Below are 19,724 nucleotides of genomic sequence, written 5' to 3'. Positions count from 1 at the left end.
AAAAAAAATCACACTCACAGTAAAGTGTGTGTTCTTACGATGCCCCTCTCCACACCTGATGAGTCTTCACAGCTGAGTGGGTAAGGAGCTCCTGACACAGCAAGAGTTCGGTGAGTCACTTCACTTCCTCCCTGTTGTGTCGGCGGTTGTGTTCTCACAGCTTCAGACTCACTCAGGATTTCTCATCCACTCCTCCTCCTCCTCACTGCTGGAGTGAGTAAGAGGAAGAAACTGGAGTGGGCTGTAGTAATGTGAAAGCACAGCGCCGTGATTGAACGCTGCACTGCTGCACTGTGTGCTGCGAACAGAGTTCAGGCTCTAATTCAACAATAACTCAGAGTAAACACAGTGAAAGAGGATCACGCTTAAACCACTAATTGGCTGCTTCTGTTGTTCCTGGAGAGTCGCAGCTTCACAGGTTTTAATATTATATAAGCGTTTTGTTCATTATCCCGTTGGAACATTCAGGATTAGCTCTGCGGGTGAGACGTTACAGAAGCAGTCGAGTCCGAACACGATCAGAGGCGATGTGAAAAAGACAAAGCTGGAAACAGAATAAACTGGCTCTGCTTTGTCGGTTGGCGTTGGGCGTTTTTCCCAGAACAAAACTGTGGCTGAAGCAGTGACTCACAAGATGGAGGAAGAGAAACCAAAACAGAAAACACTCAGCACACTCAATGTTCAACACAGACACTTCTTAAAACTATCCTGTCTCCCTACAGATATCCTGAAGTACTACCTGAGCTGCAGTCTGGAGCAGACCAACCCCTTCCAGCAGGTTTGTTGCATTTATAACTCAATACCTGTCTGACTTGATTCATTTTTAGTGCTATTAATATTGTTTATAACCAGTGGCGTCATAGGCCTAATTTGAGGGGCTGAAGTCCCCCCTAAAACATCATTAAGCCCCTATAAATGATTTGAGGTAATTTCAACGCACTACTTACAACCGCTTTGGTTTTTGCTGGAGATGTGAAATTGCAAACGAGTTGAGTCTTTTAAATAGCTTTTTCAAATGAACAGTGAGAACCGATCCACAGTTATGAGTGAGCTTTTTGTTCTGAAATGCAAAGGCAATTTGTATTCAGTAATGGCTTACAAACAAAGACACAGAATCGTTTCTTTTTGTTCACTGAAAAGCGCTGTTCAAAAGAGTCAACTCGTTTGAGAACGTCCCATCTCTCACGAAAAACATTGCGGTACTAGGACACCGAAAGTTACAAAACAAAGCCTCTGTTTAGTAGTGGAAGGAGATAATACTTTGATAGTAGAAGCTAGCTTAACTGATGAGGTAAAAACAACTCACAAAGGACACACAAGACCGTTTTGAGGGCTGAAGAGTTTATCTGATGAGGCAGAGACAGGCTAAACTTTCATATTGACTCCCAGCGTTTGAGCTAAGCTAGGAGCAGTGGGCAGGCTTTATCCGTCTCTTCTTCCTTGTTACTGGACGGACAGTCAAAAGGATGGAGGCTATCTTCTTGTCATGGACTCAGGAGTAAAGCAAGACACAAGAAGTCTTTATTTAAGCCATCAATATAGAATGGATATCAGGAAGTTTTTCCAAAAAGTAAGTATTTATCACTGATGGTAGTTAACAATTGACTCCAGCCCCCCGCTAACAGTAGTTTATGATTATTGATTATTATTATTGTCTTATTATTATCATTAATATAGCGATAATAATAGACTCCGCCATCCCTATTGATCTGTAGGAGTCAGGGTAGAGGAGCTCAGGGAATGAGAGGGGAGAGACCTCCACTGGAAAGGTGAGTCTAAAGATAGAGTAATTTGTCTATAGGACACGGAAAATAAATAGAATAAGGTATAAATAAGAAATATGGTAAAATGAGAAAGCCTAAAACTCAATGGGAAATAAAAACAGCTAAAGCAGAGCAGGTCATAAAATTAGAAGTAATAGATCTGGTCTAAAAAGGAGAAATGAAACAGGTTAAGAGGATTTAAATAAATAAAATGATAAAATAAATTATACAAAATACAATCAGCTAAAAGCCAGACTAAAAAGGTAGGTCTTGAGTTTACTTTTAAAAATATGAACAGTAGAAGCTACTCTCAGGTCTTAAGGTAGGCTGTTCCACAGATGGGGGACATAATAATATAAAGAGGCTTCCACATGTTTAGTTCTATCTTTAGGTACCATTAAAGACGACCTGAGAGCCCTACTTGGCTCAAATGATAAAAGCAAATCTGATAAATATAAAGGAGCAAGACCATTAAGAGATTTTTAGACTAATAAAAGAACCTTAAATTCTATTCTAAATCTTTTCTAGTTACTTATGTGCCAAAATTTTATCAATCTGACTTCAAAATACAAAACTATTATTGTGTTGTCTGCGAAAGTCATGGCATTAGCCTCCATGTTGAGCAGTTATTAACTCTATTTGTTGTGTTTCGTTTGTTACACATTTGATCATTTGCAGCGCCTGGGGCTGAAGCCCCCCCCTGTCCCTAAATCCTTGTGACGCCCCTGTTTATAACCCTTATAACGAATCCATAAGCTGTCTGACCATTACCACAGCATTCATCTCTGTGTTATAGACGTTGTCAGTGCATGCATTGTTTATGATCTTGTAATTGGTGAGAATTCAGTGGGCACAGTGAGTCACTGCTGCAAAGCTGGACTCTATTTTCCATGCATTAGCACAATACTGTCCATTCTTCCTGCACAGATAACAAACGTCTGCATGACAGGGAGCGAGCATGAGAGGCTCCAGAAGTGAAGAATATATGGCTTTGCTTTTACGCACATTTTATATCGCATGCATTAATAATAAATCAAAACTTTTGAGGCTCAGGCGCCTATTGTTAGTTTGCCTGCACAGAACAGGAAGCTATATTTAGAGCCTGAGCTGTCAGCATGCTCTGCCACTTTCCTGCAGGAACCTGAAGGCCATCCCTCTGATGAAGCCGGGGTTGTTAATGGAAATGCTTTCATGGCGTATATGTTTTTACACTTTATTTCAGAAGCTTTCCGGGAGCCACAAAGCTTTAGTGGAGATGCAGGATGACGTCTCTGAGCTGCTGCGCTCTGCCACCAGAGAGTATAAACAAACCGAGGTATGTGTGCAGCCGACCCTCCCTCCCTCTGCAGGCTCCTCTGCTGGATTGTGCTGTTTGTGATGAATATCCCATTCAGAGGGACCAAACAACTGACCTGCAGAGAAGTGAAGTGCACCTGTCCACATAAAGACCTGCTGATGTCCCACCTGGGACCTGCATTATGTCCATTTAGCTGCATTAGGCTTTCACTGGCCCTTGTCAATACAACGCCGGGCTTTTGTCTGGCGCTGGTCCTTACACTGTGTTGACAGAGGCACAAATGAAAGCTGACATTGGGAATAGAGAGAGGCATATTTCACTTCACATACCCACACAGGCAAATGTGCTGAGCTGGTGGAAATGTTTCTATCAGCTAATCAGATGTACTTTGTGCTGGAGCTGGAGTGAGAAGAGGAGAGAAGTGGTCTACTAAAATTTATCATCGTGGAAATGTGCGACTGTAAACTGCTGCGTATGGATGAGACACTCCTGATAAATCTGTCTTAAAATGGATAATCATCAAATCAATCTGTGTTTCCATATTCTTGACTTTTTTTATCTGCAGGAAGCGACTTAAAGCTATGGTCTACGACAGGGGTCTGCAACCTGTGGCTCTGGAGCCACATGCGGCTCTTTGACTCCTTTGCAGTGGCTCCTTGTAGCTTTGAAATATCATAAAAATACAGTTTTTTGTTTTTTTTTTTCTTACAGAGGGTGTTAATATAAACAACAGAGACACTAAGTAAAATCATAATTTAACATTTTGTACTAATAATGCATCACCCCTTGAAATAAAGCTTTTAATTTTTTGTGGGGATTTTTTTTTTTCATTTTTTCAAAAAGAGATTTTTTTTTTTTTTTGGGAGATTTTTTGAGATTTTTGCAGATTAAGAAAAATAATTCCCCATTTTTGGGGGAGATTTAACAAATTTTTGAATTTTTTTTTTATGTGAATACCCTTTTTGCAATTTAGAAAGTTTTACAATTTTTTGAAACCGAGCAAAATTTTAAAATGGCATTATTCAGGGTATTTTTTGGAGGGGGGGAATTTAGGACATTTCAGCACATTTTTTGAAATAGGAAAATTTTGCACATTTTTATTTTAATTTTTTATTTTCCATTTTTTTTTTAAATTTAACTAATTGAATTTTCATAAAATTTGCATATTTATTAAATCTATCACATTACAAATTTGCCGATTTTTTCACTGGTTACAAGCGATTCAAACCTCATTTTTGTACTCTGATAACTTGAAACAAGACATTTTTCTGGATTGATAAGTTGAAAGTGGCTCATATCGAGTATAATAAGACCATTTTTACTTAAAAAAAGACACAAACACTTGATAAGATTTCAGTTTTTTGCAGTGTAGCCAGTACAGGCACAGACTAACCAGAGTTATTTAGCTGACATCTCCCACTGGTTTCCCTGTGACACGCACAACACACAACCATACTCCGTCTAAGATTTCTGTGGTTTTTAAGGAAGCACTCACCAGAGCAGGTAGGCACCTGTATCCACCCTGGAGTGGTTGCGGTGGGTTTTTAAGTAGTTCGGCATGAGTTCGGCTACACTGGGAGTGGTAGTATCCACTGTTAAAGTTAATTCGTTTGTGTTTAGCCCTGTGTGTAACTGTTGCGTCGAGCGCGCCCGTCCTGTCAGCTGGTGCGTGTGCACGTTAATTGCTCAGCTGTGTCGAATCAAGCAGGAGGAAAGGAGATGGTAAATGTGAGCAGGTCAGATCAGTTCGGGTTTCTCATCAAGCTATCTACTGAGCTGTGTGTGTACCAAAATCCAAGAGCTGCATGGACAGCCGGTAAGATCACACTTATTTCTTTTGTGGATACAGCAAGGCACTTGTTGTAGTGGCGAGGCACTGTGGCGTGGGGGAGAAATGTATGTGATTGTGTTGGATCCATGGCCGCTAGTGAGGAAATTAGAGAAAATGATCATTTTTCTGCCTGAAAGGTCAAACTGAGTGTTTCACTGTTCAACAGAAACTCAGCGAAACTCGGCGTCAGTCGGTCTTCTTTGGCTCCATGACGCTTCGGTAGCTGAGCAGCTAGCTGACGTGAGAGGGGTAGTGGGGAAGGACGAGGTGGGACCATGGGCATGACGGTGCGAAGCGAGGGAGATGGATTGGATGGACTCACGTACCAATCCAAACTGCGCATGCCATGTGCGGTTTGGATTGGTCAACTAGTATGCAGCTTCGCAGAGGATAAACTGAATGGATTTTTTTCCTTCTTTTTGGTTTTTATATTGCTTCCAAATCGTAGACCATTGCTTTAATCTGCAGAGACTAAGAGCCCCAGATGCTAGATTTTGTGTGTTGTAACAAATGTATTTTGATTTAAAGTCAAACTTGTTTCAAAACTGCATTTATTTCTCTCTTAATTTCCAGGGAAGCTTGGAGGAGATCCAGGGGATCCTGAATACCACAGAGATCAGTCTGCATCAGCTCACAGCGCTGGTGGACTGTCGCAGCCTTCACATGGTGAGCTCAGAGGATCAGACTCATGAACACAGACAGTCTCCCCGTGCAGTTTTCCTCTGCGTCTGATTATAAAAAGTGACCCGGGCATTGATGTGTTGTGACGGTTTTGTAGTGCAGCTTAGTTTTGCATCTTCTCCTCGGCTCGTGCAGCTGAGTACACCTGTCACCATGAATAACATGTAACTTCCTGTGTGTGAGCTCAGGCCCATTTGACGCCGGCTGTGTAGCGTTTACGAAGCTGGCTGCCTCCGTGCTTCGGAGGATTGTTCCAAATACTGAGAGCACACGTGCAACTGAAGCTCTTTTTCTTCTTCGTCTGTTATCTCCCTGAAGTATCTTTTCATTCGGAGCCAGAGCTGACTCTTTTTCCTGAAAACCTGGAATATCTCAACCAGCATAAGTAATGAGCCTCAGCTGTGCAGCGCATGCAGAATGAGGATTCTCAGTCATAATATTTTGAAGGTTAACATATTCACTGACTTCCTTTTAGTTTGCCAAACACAATTTACCAGTTTGACCTATTTGCAAAGAGAAATCACTGCGGATGCATTTCAAAGGCCCCCACAGGCCAAAGTCCACGCGCCAGAATCCAAAACACACTCTGCATCATTTCTCTCATTTAGCCGTTTTTGTTTTGTGTGTCCAAAGTTTATTAAAGTGCTTTTTAAACTCTGATGTAGCCACGCCTGGAGCTGCAATCCTCAAAGGCTTAACAAACAAAATTATAAACAGATTTTTTCTCTATCAACAGCAGAGACAGACCAAGACGTAAACACGTGTCAATAAATCAGAAACCTGATAAGTCGATTAATAACTTTATAATATTCCTTAATTTGACTTTGATCCTAAGATCTGTTTCTGCTCATCATAATTTATAGCTTCACTTCTCATTTCCTCTCCATATTGAGTCCATATTTGGTCATAACCTTGGCCCAAAACCAACTTTTTTCAGTAAATAAGCAGAGTCAAATCTAAATTTTTGAATATCAGCAGTTAATGTTGCTTGTTTGTGGTCAAACCTGGTTAACTGAGGTTGGATAAAGACGTCATATTTAATTACACACCCACAGGCGTTGTTGGTGTTTCAGTGTAAAGTGTGACCCTGTTAAGTGGAGACTCTGTGACGCCACCTATCTTTATCTGATACTGTGAAATGAAGCCATCTGCGGATGCAGCCACATCGGTTATGATGCTAGCTTTGAGCTTCAGCTACAAGGCGCCCGTCAGTCGCGCGAGCTGAACTGTGCCTCTGATTGGACAATGAAAAATCCTAATAACTTAAAAACCACAGAGTTAGAAAAGGATTCATTCACATCCTCTGTGCTGATAGTGAAATTAGCCTTTCAGACAAAAAAAAACATCGTACTTCGAGTTAGTCCTCCTCGCCAGTAGTTGGTGCCACACTACTGTATATAGAGTGGACAGCGTGGCTCCCGACATATTTTACAGTCCCCGAAAAAAATACACGAGAACGTCAGCTGTTAATCATCGTTCAACGTGACTTAAAACCTTGTTTTTAACCTCTAATAAATAATGAAAACGAAACTTTTCAGAAAAAGAGGACCTGAATACAAGACAGCCAAATGATATCTTCAAATCACCACAACAATCAGACGTGAGAAACATTTCTACCAGGTGTATTAATTTTTAAAGTTTGACCACAGCTCATCTGGAATGACTGGGGAGATGGATTTTTTTGACCTATACTGCAGCCAGCCACCAGGGGGAGCAGTTTTTGTGGAGAACTCACTTTGAGTCGAGAAAGCAGACGTCCAATCTATGTTTGACACCGCAACAAATGTGCGTCAGGTCCAAGCAGCAACCTCCGGTCTAAGAATATGAGACAATGCTGAAGTGCTAAAATCTGCTGTTTCTCTAGCGTCTGCTTGAGGCTGGCTCCGGAACAGGAAGTCACAAACACACCAAGCCAAAAAAAAGCGCAGAGCAGAAATTAACCTTTTTACAGCCTGGTTCAAAAAAATGCCTCCTGTCTGGATCACTGATTTCACTATTGGCACACACTGTACTAACTCTGCGCCCTGTAGCTGTACGTAAAGCCCTTGCCACTACCAACATGGCCGCGATAGCCGATCTGCTTCATTTTTCATTTCAGTAACAGACGTGGCGTCAGGGAGACTACATTCACGTTTTATACAGTCTATGCTTTCAGACCCAAGCTGTTTTTTGAACCAGGCTGTAAACATGTTTTTAATGCTGTGAAAGTCTGTTTTTGTGGCTTGGTGTGTACGCGACTCAAGCGGATTCTCGCTGAACAGCAACTTTTAGCACTTCTACATCGGCTTCTTTTATCTAAACTGGATGTTTCCCCTTGGTTTATCACTGACATATTCAGTTGAGAGTCACCAGTTAGCATGGTCGCTGTATAGTATCATTTCTGACAGCTGACCACAAAACACCCAGACATTTTGATGCTGCTAACAGGTTGAATTAAATGATTAAAAAATGCTAACTAGTCTGAATAAATGTAGCTAAACGCTGCTTCTGCGCTCATCTTTATGAAAACATAGGCTGATAATCCCTCATGAGACTCTACTTCTGACTGATTGTGAAACGAACATGATAAATGACCATGACCGTCTCCCCTCCTTGCAGGACTACGTCCAGGCCATGACAGGACTGTGTTACGACGGCCTGGAAGGCCTCATCTACCTCGTGCTCTTCTCCTTCGTCACCGCTCTCATGTTCAGCTCCATCGTCTGCAGCGTGCCGCACACCTGGCACGCCAAGAGGTAAAACAGCCGCTGCACACACCCACCAGCTCACAACCCTGTGCAGCCAGAACAGAAGCTTTTAGGCCCAGTTTGTACGCTGTGAGAAATAATTCAAGAGGACAACCTTATCTATTAATGATGGTTTTGTAGCTTTTCTTTAACCCTGCTTAGCACTTGTTTGTTCCCTGCACGGACCGACTGAAGAAAGCTGAAAGAAGTCCTCACAGATCTGGAGGAATGATTGTTTTGTCTTATTTCTTTGCCCGTCAAAGAGCGGCTGTGTTTACCAGAAGGCTGCAGCTGCTTCCACGAATAGATTACTTCCCCTTATCCCCGCTAATTGTGCCGAGATGGCCTAAATCCATCATAACCACCACCCGAGCAGGCGTCTTCTTCTGCAGCTTCAGGGTGAAATCACTCTGATGTCTTTGTCCTATCTGCTGCAGATAAGGTTTGCAGGGTAGCTACAGGGAAAGCCGCTCCCCCGGCTCCGCTTAGCTGCAGAAAATAATTAGCTGATCCCTCCAAACCCAGCGAGGGGGGCATGTTTATCATTTTGATCTCAGCTGGAGCTTCCTGTTGGAAAGCAGGGGCTTACATGCTACCAGGCTGCTGATTGGTAGCCCCTGCCAAGCACGCTCCGTTTTAATATTTCATAAAGGCGTCAGTCATTTCTTTTGTCAGCTTCAGGATGAGAGCTGTGAGTCATTTATAAGTTATGGTTGTGCTCTGATGTGCGTCTGTTGTAAATCGATGTGTTTCTGAACGCTGGGATGACCTCAGGGGTGAAGAACGCAGGAAAAGGCCGCGAAGGAAAACACTAGAGGGAGACAGGCTCCATCATATCTGTGTGGGGCTGTTTTGATGGGCCGCGGTCTGTTCATTATTCCTCTCTCATGCACTAAAGAGCGTCTTTGTTTGAGTTGAATCAAGTTAACCCACAGTCTCTCTGCACGGCTGGAACAAATGCATTTATTGTTCTGATGAAAGATAAGGCTTTGAGCTTCCTGCTGCAAGAAACTCATCATCTGAGCCTATTTTTACGCCTAATTACAGCTGTCAGACGACTGTTTTTGTTGTCTTCCTCAGCGTGCAGCATGGGAGTGAATCAAAATGAGTGAAAACACAAAACGTGACCACGTGGCGCTCCTTTTGTCATCCCTCACACAGCACATGGGCGCCCTCTGGTGGTGGTTTCACTCTGTTCTGTGCTGTTTGCAGGAGCGACGATGACAGTGAGGACGAGTCCCTGAGCCACGGGGGGAGGCAAAACCACGATAACCTGTACCGGGTCCACATGCCCAGCCTGTACAGCTGTGGCAGCAGCTACGGCAGCGAGACCTCCATCCCCGCGGCGGCCCACACCGTCAGCAACGCCCCCGTCACCGAGTACATGTAAGATCCACCACAGCAGCCTGTAACTGAAGAGCTTTAACTCTAAGTTTCCTCATGTTCTCAGGAGCCGTTTTATGTCTTCAGAGAGGCGCTAAGTTCCTCGTGCAGCTGTTGCTGTCCAGCTGTGACGCCTGAGAAACCCAAAGCCCCCTGCTCTAAGAGCGGGGAGGGGAGCCCACTCCCCTTCATCTGTAATTTTGAGCTCAGACCGTTTCATGTCCACAGGATGTAGAGTAACATCCCTGACGCTGTGTGTTCATTCAACAGGGCGCAGAACGCCAACTTCCAGAACTCCCGCTGTGAAAACACGCCTCTGATAGGACGAGAGTCTCCTCCTCCTTCTGTAAGTGTTCACTGCTCTGTGGGTTGTTGGACAGTTTGTTTGTGAGGGGGATGTTTTCAGGCCTTTAAGACCAGGATTAACTGAAAACTGGAGAACCAGAGGAACTAAACCAAGACCTTTATCAGGGGGGGTCTTCACCCTCATCAGGAGAATTGATCAGTGAAACGATTAAAGATAACATGATGCTATAATGCTCTACTACCTCGATGTAAACAGTACGGCTGGGATATGTTTTTCTCCTGATTCAATTCTTTTAGGATTCTTTGATTTTTCTGATTCCTGCGATTTTTGGTTTGTTTTTTAACACTAGACCATGTGAAAAAGTTAAATGATGATGATGATGTTTACAGACTGTATCAGGAGCCATATTTTCCAAAAAAATGCACGTCACGTGAGTCAGTTTTTAGGATTTATTCAGGGGGTCTGACATCTCAACTTTTTCCCAACCCAACTTCTAAACAAGGACTAAAATAAAGGAATTAAATAAAAAATAAAAAAACCATGATTTAAAACTGCTTAACAAAAAATCCTGGTTCTTAGATACATCATTTTTTTCTACCACCTCTAAAACTGTAAACTGTAATAACTCGGCACATCTTGAAGATCTTCCAAGACCCAAATAACATTGTTTCCTATGACTATGTAAACACCAAAAATACCCAAGAAGAGTGGACTCTCTTCTTTTATGTCTCTCTTCCTGTTTTTGATCAAAAAAAAAGAAAAGATACTTTTTTAGATTGCGCTCATTACGGCTCATCTCACATCTTCTCCTCATATCCATCCTGAGCTCTCATCCAAAGCGTACACCACTCTCACCCACAGTCGAGCATGATAATGATTGACCCCGCCTCCCCAGCTGAAAAACATAATTCACTTTTATAGACGCAGCAAACGGTTGAAATTAGATTGATGACTGTAGACGTCAGGGGCAACAAATGGGTTAAGATGGTCCGCTGAAAATCTCCAGAATCATCAGAAATGTGTCACCCGCAGAGAAACTTCACCTGAACTCAAATTTAGTTCCTGGTTCTTGTGGTACGCTGCAAAAAACGGAAATCTGATCAAGTGTTTTTGTCTTATTTTAAGTAAAAAAATTTCATGTTTTTTTTAGATATGGGCCAGATTCACCTGATAAGTCCAGAAAATTTTTTTTTTTTTTTAAGTTATTTAAGACAAAAATGAGGTCTGAATTGTTTGTAACAAGTAAGAAGAAGAAAAGAAGAGAAAAGTTACTTGTATTAAGACATTATTCTAGTTTCAAACAAATTTTTTGGCAGATTTTGAGTCTAATGAGACATTTTTTATTTAAATAAAGACAAAAACAGTTGTTAAAAGTTCAGTTTCTTCCAGTGTAAAATAGGGATGGGAATCGAAAATCAGTTCCTGTTGAAAATCGATAAGAAATGTTTCAATCCGTCGATATCGTTAGCCTTTGTGCTTAACGATTCCCTTATCAGTTCTTTACTTTGTGCAGGAGCCGTCGGGCCTTACGTCGACTAGTCTGCTGCAGCTAGCTTAGCTTAGCAGTTAGCTAACGTTTCCCAAGAAAACTCTGATTCAGGATTTTCAGCTTGAAGTTTCAGTTCAGTACATTCAAAATGGTATAAATCACCTTATTTACCAAAATACCAAAATAGTTCAAGCTTGATGCTAACGTATATGGGAAACTGCATTGATATGCTAGCAGTTAGCATACATCAGTATAACTTCAGCTTCAGGATCTCAGAAACATATCACATCAACTCTTTGTAAAAAATACTGAGAATTTCAAATGTTAAAAGCTAACAGGCTAATGAAAGGCTCATGGCTGGCGGAAAGGTTCCAAACAACTTAAACTATTGCTGTAACCACTTTGAGACACTAGATGGCCTACTTGAATTATTAATATATTACAACACAGTTCATCAACGTCACATTGTGTGAAATTTTGACCTGTTTCTGTTTAATTATGCCCAGAAATATCCAGACTCAGGGACCAATTACATTTTATCCACTTACAGTATAAACTCAGTTAAATGTTGTTGACACAGAAAACCTGTAAAGCTGCTTTTTATACCAAGAAAACTCACAACAGGAATCGATAAGGGAATCGATATTGACAAAAAGTGTAAAAATGGTTTAGTTCCTGTGTTTCTCAGAGGTTTGGGCAGATTTTTCTGCGCTGACTTCCATCACAGTTCACTGAGTCATGATAAGGTTTATTCACTAACAACAAGCGAGTCCTCAGACCTTCATCAGGACCACAAACACAGGGTTTGAGCTGGAGATTCACAGTCTGAGTCAGTCTGATCCAGCTCATGTGGTTTTTCTTGACCCTCCTTCATGTGACAGACGCTCAGTTAGAGCTGAGCTGTTGAGGTGTGCAGAGGTAGATTCAGGTGTTTGAGTGTGTGTTAGGGCCAAGCCACAGTCGATCCTACATGCCCCTCCCTCACGTGGCCTAATCCTCCAGACCCCCCCTCCCTGGTGTCTGTGTGCCCCCCTGGACCTAGACGCTGCTTTGTGTATCTTCTCTACTCTCTTCTTGTCGTTTTTGTTTCTTCTGCGCATCCACACAGTTGTATTTGACTGCCGCGGACAGTAACAGCGGCGTCAGCTGGCAGTTAAAGCCTTCGGAGAGTTCCAGGTCGTTTTGGTAACCTCGTCTGCTAAGCTACCAGGTACTAAACACGCCCGCCTCCCCCCTCCACCTGCTGGCCTGTCCCTCCTCTGTGCCACCTCCCAAACCCTGTGCTCAGGTCCCACCAGGGCTGCTGGACCCCCTCCCTCCACCTGGTCCACCCCTGGTCTGTCCTGACTCTTTGCTGCGTGTCCCACCTGGTGTCTCACCTGATGTTTGTTTCCTGTGGCCCCGGGCTGCATGCTCCCCCCGACCCCCACCCTGCACCACTGATATACTGGGTGGACGTTGTGAGTCTGTGCAGTAAACCAGTCCCCCTCCCCCTCCCTGGGCCTTGCTGTGACCTGTGAGTCCAACATTAAACCAGGAGGAGTCTAACTCTGTTTCCCTCTGGGGTTGGAGGATTCATGATTGGGACTGAAACACAGGTTAGAGGTTAACGCGCTGCTTGTGGTGGCAGGTAGAGACTAGAAACGATGCATCTTGTTGGTTAAACCCACGGTAAGTCTTTAAGGGTTTCTTCTTCAGTGCTCAAAGACTTCACGTGTTCCTGTTTCAGTTTGAGATGCAGCCTTTTCTGCTTGAACCAAACTGCATGGTTGCATCCTGAATATGAGAAAAAAGAGGAAAAGTGAAGCACTGCAGAATCAAATCAGCATCAGACTCTTTGTCTCTGATCTCCCTGTCCTCTGTGGCCATCTGTGTGATGTTTTCTCTCTGTAACTGAATGATTTATGATCCCTTTAGACTCTCAGGAGTTTCTAGTTTGGAGGTACTGAGCGTAGGATCAGTCGTGCATGTTCAGTCTTTATCTTCAGTAGAAACGAAGCGTCTCTGAGTTTTCATTTTTCAGGCTTTGAATTCTGTATTTTTAAACCTGACGTGTGATTTTGCACATGTGTAATCTGTGCCACATGGTCTGTTTCTTCACAGTACACCTCCAGCATGCGGGCCAAGTACCTGGCCAACAGCCGACCAGAGCCCAGCAACCCTCCTGCAAACTAGACCAGCACTGGACCGGTCTCTGGGGTCTGTCAGCCAAACTATCACTCACCCTGTCAGCGACTCCTCTCCCTCTCATTGGTGGTTTTCAGTGGCTTTCCTCTGCACCACATGACTCACAGAAAACCAAACGTGCTCTTGGTTAAAGCAAAAAAAAAAAGTCTCATCTCTTCAAACGGCTGACGTTAGAAACTGTAAGATTCGCCGCCTGAGCTGAAGTTTACACTCCGACTGACTCTTAACGAGCAGCACCGCAGCGCTGAGGACTCTGGGAGTGCTGAGACTACTGGTTGTTTTATTTTGTAAAGTACTGTACTGCACTCTGATCGCTCTGGGAAGGAACAGAAAATGCCTTACACACACTTAAAGAGGGGAACAAACTGTTTTCTGTCCTCCAGACACTTTGACGGATCAAACATGTAGAGTAGATTCATTCACACTGAAGAAACTGAAATCTTATCAAGTGTTTTTGTTTTATTTTAGGTTAAAAAATGTCTTTTTAGAGCAGTCCAGAAAAATGTCCGAATTCAAGTTATTCCATTATTCTGGTTCCAAGCAGAAAATGTTGCTTTTCCAGATTTTTTTTAGCTTGTTACAGCAATTTAGACCTCAGTTTTGTCCTCAAATAAGTTGAAATAAGATTTTTTCTGGACTGATCAGTTAAAAGTGGCTCTTATTGAGTATGTTAAGACAATTTTTACCTAAAATAAGACAAAAACACTTGATAAGATTTCAGTTCTTTCTTTCTGTGCATGAAACTTGAAAAGCAAACACTTCCTCTGCAAAAAAATTGAAATCATATCAAGTGTTTTTGTCTTATTTTCCGTAGAAAAATGTCTCGTTATACTCCATAAGAGCCACATTCAACTGATTAGTGCAGAAAAAAAAGTCTTGTTTCAAGTTATTTAAAGACAAAAATGAAGTCTGAAGTGCTAAAACAGGAAAAAAAATTGTATAATGACATTATTCTGGTTTCAAGAAAATTTTTCCAGAAAATGTTGGTTTTCACAGATATTTTTTACTTTTTACAAGCAATTCAGACCTCTTTTTGTCCTAAAATAAAAAATAAGACTTTTTCTGGACTGGTCAGTTTAATGTGGATCTTATAGAGTATATTAGGACAATTTTAACCTAAAATAAGATAAAAAAACACTTGATGAGATTTCAGTTCTTTCTTTCTGTGCATGAAACTTGAAAAGCAAACTTTTTCACTGCAAAAAACTGAAATCTTATCAAGTGTTTTTGTCATATTTTCAGTAAAAAATGTCTCCTTTTACACAATAAGAGCCACATTCAACTGATCAGTCCAGGACAATGTCTTTTTTTAAGCTGTTTAAAGACAAAAATGAAGTCTGAATTGCTGAAACAAGAGGAAAGTTTCTTGTATTAAGACATTATTCTGGTTTCAAGCAGAAAATGTTGATTTTTCCAGATTTTTTTTACTTTTTAAAAGCAATTAAGACCTCATTTTAGTCTTTAAATAAAGAAATAAGACTTTTTCTGGACTGATAAGTTGAATGTGGATCTTATAGAGTATATTAAGACAATTTTTACTTAAAATAAGACAAAAACACTTGATAAGATTTCAGTTTTTTGCAGAGCACTCACTCCTTATCAGAACTTACTTTCTTTTTGTGCATGAAACTTGAAAAGCAAACACTTCTTCTGGGAAAAAATGAAATCTTATCAAGAGTTTTTGTCTTATTTTCCGTAGAGAAAAGTCTTTGTTATACTCAATCAGAGCCACATTCAACTGATTAGTGCAGAAAAATGTACGATTTCAAGTTATGTAAAGACAAAAATTGAGGTCTGAATTGCTGAAATTAGGAAAAATATTCTTGTATTAAGACATTATTCTGGTTTCAAGAAAATTTTTCCAGAAAATTTTGTTTTTTACAGATTTTTTTTACTTTTTAGAAGCAATTTAGACGTCATTTTAGTCTTTAAATAACTTGTAACAAGACATTTTTATGGGGTGGTCAGTGTAATGTGGCTCATATCAAGTCTGTTGAGACAATTTTAACTTAAAATAAGACAAAAACACTCGATAAGATTCCAGTTTTTTGCAGAGCAATCACTCCTTTTCAGAACTTACTTTATTTCTGTGCATGAAACTTGAAAAGCAAACACTTTAACTGCAAAAAACTGAAATCTTATCAAGTGTTTTTGTCTTATTTTAAGTATAAATTGTCTCGTTATACTCGATCAGAGCCACATTCAACTGATCAGTCCGGGAAAAAGTCTTATTTCAAGTTATTTTAAGAAAAAAATGACTTGCTTTTGACAATTAAAAGACAAAAATCAGCCAATGGAACAAGACATTTTCTGCTAAAAACAAAACAAATTTTTTCGATAAGATTTCAGTTTTTGCAGTGTAATGTTGCCATACTGTAAATTACATGAGCTTGTTTTTGCATTTCTCTGAATCTGGCGTCTGGGACCAGTCCACCTGCAGTCTTACACCCCCAAATCTGACTTTTTTTCCTCGAGGACAGCTTCTTTTTCTCTCTCCTCGTGGCATTTTTCCAAACCCACTGATGAGCCGCTCTCCCACAGCAGCGTCTGTGTCTTGTGAAGCTGTGAACTCGATTCTGGCACATTCCCTCGGAGGATTCGATAAAGGACAAAGACGAACTGTGTGATCGAAGTGCAGCTCTTTGAAAAGAAGAGTCTCTGCAGGATAGTGATGATGATGATGATGATGCAAATTTCTTTGGGTATGAACAGTCGTCAGGAGGAGTTTTGTTTTTTTTACCACTGGGAGCAAAAACTTTTTTACAGCCTTTTGAAGACGACGCTGGAAGTTGTGCAGGACGTCTTCTTCTGCTGCGTTTCCAATAATTCGCCTCCTCACTTCAACTACTTGTTATTCCCTCCATGTGCTCGTTGAGCTGAAGAGCCTCATCTCTCTCAACAGAGCAGGGATTGTCCACTCACACACACACACACACACTTATCCTCCACTCTGCCCGGAAACGATCGTCTCCTCTTTGAAAATCCTCTTAATGCAGGTTCATGTAAAAATCTAAAAAGTGCAGCTTCAAAGAGACTTTACAGTGAAACTTTTGTGCGTTGCAGTGTCTAAAAAATGTGTTTTAGCATTTAAACGACTTGGATACGAGTTGAGTGATGCTGTGAAGGGACTCTGCTCGCTCTGCGCTCAGAGATCTGCTGATTTCCTCCGATCGCTGATCTCTGAAACGAGGAGCGGGATGTTCAAACTCCTGCGGTTCGAGTAGCTTCTCAAAGATTTTGCCCTGATTTTAAAAACTGTGCAAACGCTTAAAGCACAACCTCCTGACAGTCTTTACGACGTCTTCACTTCGGGCCAGTTGGTGAAAAAGAAAAAGGAGGAGACTTCTTCTGATTGGTTTGGCTCTGTGAACAGGATTACACTGATGCAATCTGGTGAATTTTTGGAAGTAGTCATGATCTTTTCGTCGTTTGTCATTCTCGTTGTACAGATTCTCTAAAATGACAAAATGAAGAAAAAAAATCTGTTTTTAATTTCTTAAAAAGCTCATTTCACTTTTTTTATTTTCTTGTTTGATTCTTTTGTAGTTTTTTATTTGATTTTAGACACTGTAGAGGCACAGTGTGTTGCTCCAGTAATGTGAATACGGTAAATAGGTTTTTAATTTCTCATCGAGTTTTATTCTGGAAAAAAAAAATGTAGGTGTAATTTTATTTCTCTTTTTTTTACATCCTTTTTGCAATCTCTAAACATGTGTACATGTAAAACCTGTGGTTATATTGAGCTTGAATGCCGTGTTTTAAAATTAAACAAACTTAACTGTTGATCATCTGCTCCCTGAGGTTTTATTTTGGTCGTTGGAGCGAAGGGCTTCCTCTGAGGGAGGATGAATCCTGACAGCCTGACCACAAACAGACACTAGGTAGCAGCACAGCTCCACCGTCTGCACTGTCTGCACCATCTCTGCTCTGACTGAGGAACGGATGCTTTATTCCTCTGAGAGTCAGAGGTCTGCAACCTTTACTTTCATAGGAGCTGTTTTTCCTCAGCTCACCTGGATTAAAGTCATTCAGGAGCCACACAATACTTTATCTTCACAAGAAAGACAAGAAAGTGTAAAAACTCTATACATAGTTAAAGTTGGTAAATAATTATCTAATCAAAAAGTTTTTTTAATTTTTTTAAATTATGAAATCATACATGCCATGTCTTTTTTTATCTTTAATAAATTTGCAAATATTTCATAAAATTTTGAAATTTGAAAATATTTCAAATAAAAAAGAAATCAATACATTTGCAAAAAAAAAAAAAAAAAAATTATAAGGTGCAAATTTCAATTTTTTGAAATTTCTGAACTTTGCCAAAATTTAAAAATGTAAAAAAATATACAGTTTCATTAAAAAAATGAAAAAAGTATTGAAGAAAGAAATAAGATTTTTTTTGGCAAAGTTAAGAAATAATTAGATTTAAAAAATTATAGAAAAAAAAGATCTCCAATAAAAAAAAGGTTTTTTTACTTTCTTACCTTGCAAGTCTTTTTTTTGTTGTTTTTAATAAATTTGCAAATAATTCATAAAATTTTGAAATTCAAAAATATTTCAAATAAAAAAAACAAGAAATTTTATTAAGTGCAAAAAAATCATTTTTTTTTATTTCTGAACTTTGCCAAAATTTTAAAATATAAAACAATTAACAATTTCGAATTAAAAAAATTAAATAAAATAGTATAAAAGAAAGAAATGTGATTTTTTTGTAGAGTTAGAAAATAATTAGAGTTAAAAAAAAAAGTTCTTCAATAAAAAAAAAAAAATCAGCTTTTTTATTTTTAACTTTCTTACCTTGCAAAAAACTTTGAATATTGCAACAACGTCAAACAATTTGGAAATTTTAAGAATTTGCAAAATTAAAAAATTAAAAAAAAAACACAACAAGTTTAAAATTTGTGAAAGAACACTTGTATTGATAGTATATATCGATATCACTTCACTCAAAACTCTCTGTTGTTTCCTGATGTCTTGCCACATGTAAATAATGTATATTAATCTGCCACATTGTCAGTTAAATGAATCCATCCACACAGAATTAAAATCTGTATTTTCTTCCAGATGAGTCTTTTTGTAGATGTCTTTATCTTCCCAGGGCTGTAAAACTTGAGGTTAGCCACAGGTGCATGGAAAGTTGGTGGGCTGTTGATGTTGTAGGAGGTGAAGTAGAGCGGTGGCAGGCTTTATTGACAGATGGGATGAAGATTTAGTTCAACTAAATGTTAACGCAGGATTTTATTAAGTGACAGTGTCTTTAATCATCAATAAAAAAATAGAATTCTTTATCCAATAATATTATTTTAAGCTACAAGGAGACACTGCAGAGGAGTCAAAGGGCCACAGGTTGAGGACCCTTGGTCTGAGATGAAGCAGTGTGAGAACTTGTAGTTTGTAGAGATCACAGGATATAACATCAGATAATTTGAACTCTTATCAGCTGAGAGTTTATTTCTTCTGTCAGAAGATGACGAATCATTTTAGTCACAAGGGTTTTTATGAAAGTGTTTTTTCTTATCTAACAACAACCACTGATGGTTTTTCTTTGTGTGCCCTACAGTGATGAGAAATCATGTGCGTAATAAACGTCTCTCTGCGTCCATAAAGCTCTTTTTCATCCTCTGGCAGCGACAGACTGGAGACCAGCACGCAGATGACTCCGAGCGGAGTAGAAAGGGAGTTTTGTGTTTGTGACCTTTCTGCTCGGACAGCAGGCCGAGGTCAGTGTCAGCACCGGGACACTGGTCTGGTTTTGTTGACTTCCTCTCGCCAGCCAGCTGCTGCTGTCTCCGAGTTCATGTGGAAATCTGTGGCCTGACAGAGACTTAAAGAGGCTTCATCTTCAGAATCTCAGAAAGTTACTCTGAGATTTCACCATTCCATCTGAAAATCTCTTTCTTTTCGTCTTTTATCTGTCGAGGTTTCTTCAGTCGCAGAAGACAAGTCCAGAGATTACATCACCTCCCTGCCCCCCCCTGCTGTTTACTCTAGCTGTGGAGCTAAACAAAGCTGTAAACTGAGCGTGATGCAGGCACCGAGCCCTTTTACAACCCGCCTCAC

General features: G+C 40.4%; 1 protein-coding gene across 2 annotated transcripts in view; it reads left to right on the top strand.

The window, feature by feature from the left end:
• Positions 1 to 17,406, top strand: part of ttyh3a (tweety family member 3a) — a 31,331-nt gene extending 13,925 nt beyond the window's left edge. The window contains exons 9-16 of one of the 2 annotated variants that reach the window (XM_074696216.1): positions 723 to 778; positions 2,986 to 3,078; positions 5,465 to 5,557; positions 8,171 to 8,307; positions 9,511 to 9,684; positions 9,952 to 10,027; positions 12,586 to 12,687; positions 13,581 to 17,406. In XM_074696216.1, coding sequence (XP_074552317.1) covers positions 723 to 778; positions 2,986 to 3,078; positions 5,465 to 5,557; positions 8,171 to 8,307; positions 9,511 to 9,684; positions 9,952 to 10,027; positions 12,586 to 12,666 — 710 coding nt within the window. In that variant the 3' untranslated portion in view covers positions 12,667 to 12,687; positions 13,581 to 17,406. The remainder of the gene's footprint in view (positions 1 to 722; positions 779 to 2,985; positions 3,079 to 5,464; positions 5,558 to 8,170; positions 8,308 to 9,510; positions 9,685 to 9,951; positions 10,028 to 12,585; positions 12,688 to 13,580) is intronic. The other variant, XM_074696217.1, reaches the window with a different exon arrangement.
• Positions 17,407 to 19,724: the final 2,318 nt, after the last annotated feature.

This window comes from Halichoeres trimaculatus, unplaced genomic scaffold (genome assembly GCF_033239565.1).
Source record: "Halichoeres trimaculatus isolate MK-OKI-2021-1 unplaced genomic scaffold, fHalTri1.1 fHalTri1_scaffold_20, whole genome shotgun sequence".
Taxonomy (NCBI): domain Eukaryota; kingdom Metazoa; phylum Chordata; class Actinopteri; order Labriformes; family Labridae; genus Halichoeres; species Halichoeres trimaculatus.
This window is presented reverse-complemented; position numbering and strand designations above follow the sequence as displayed.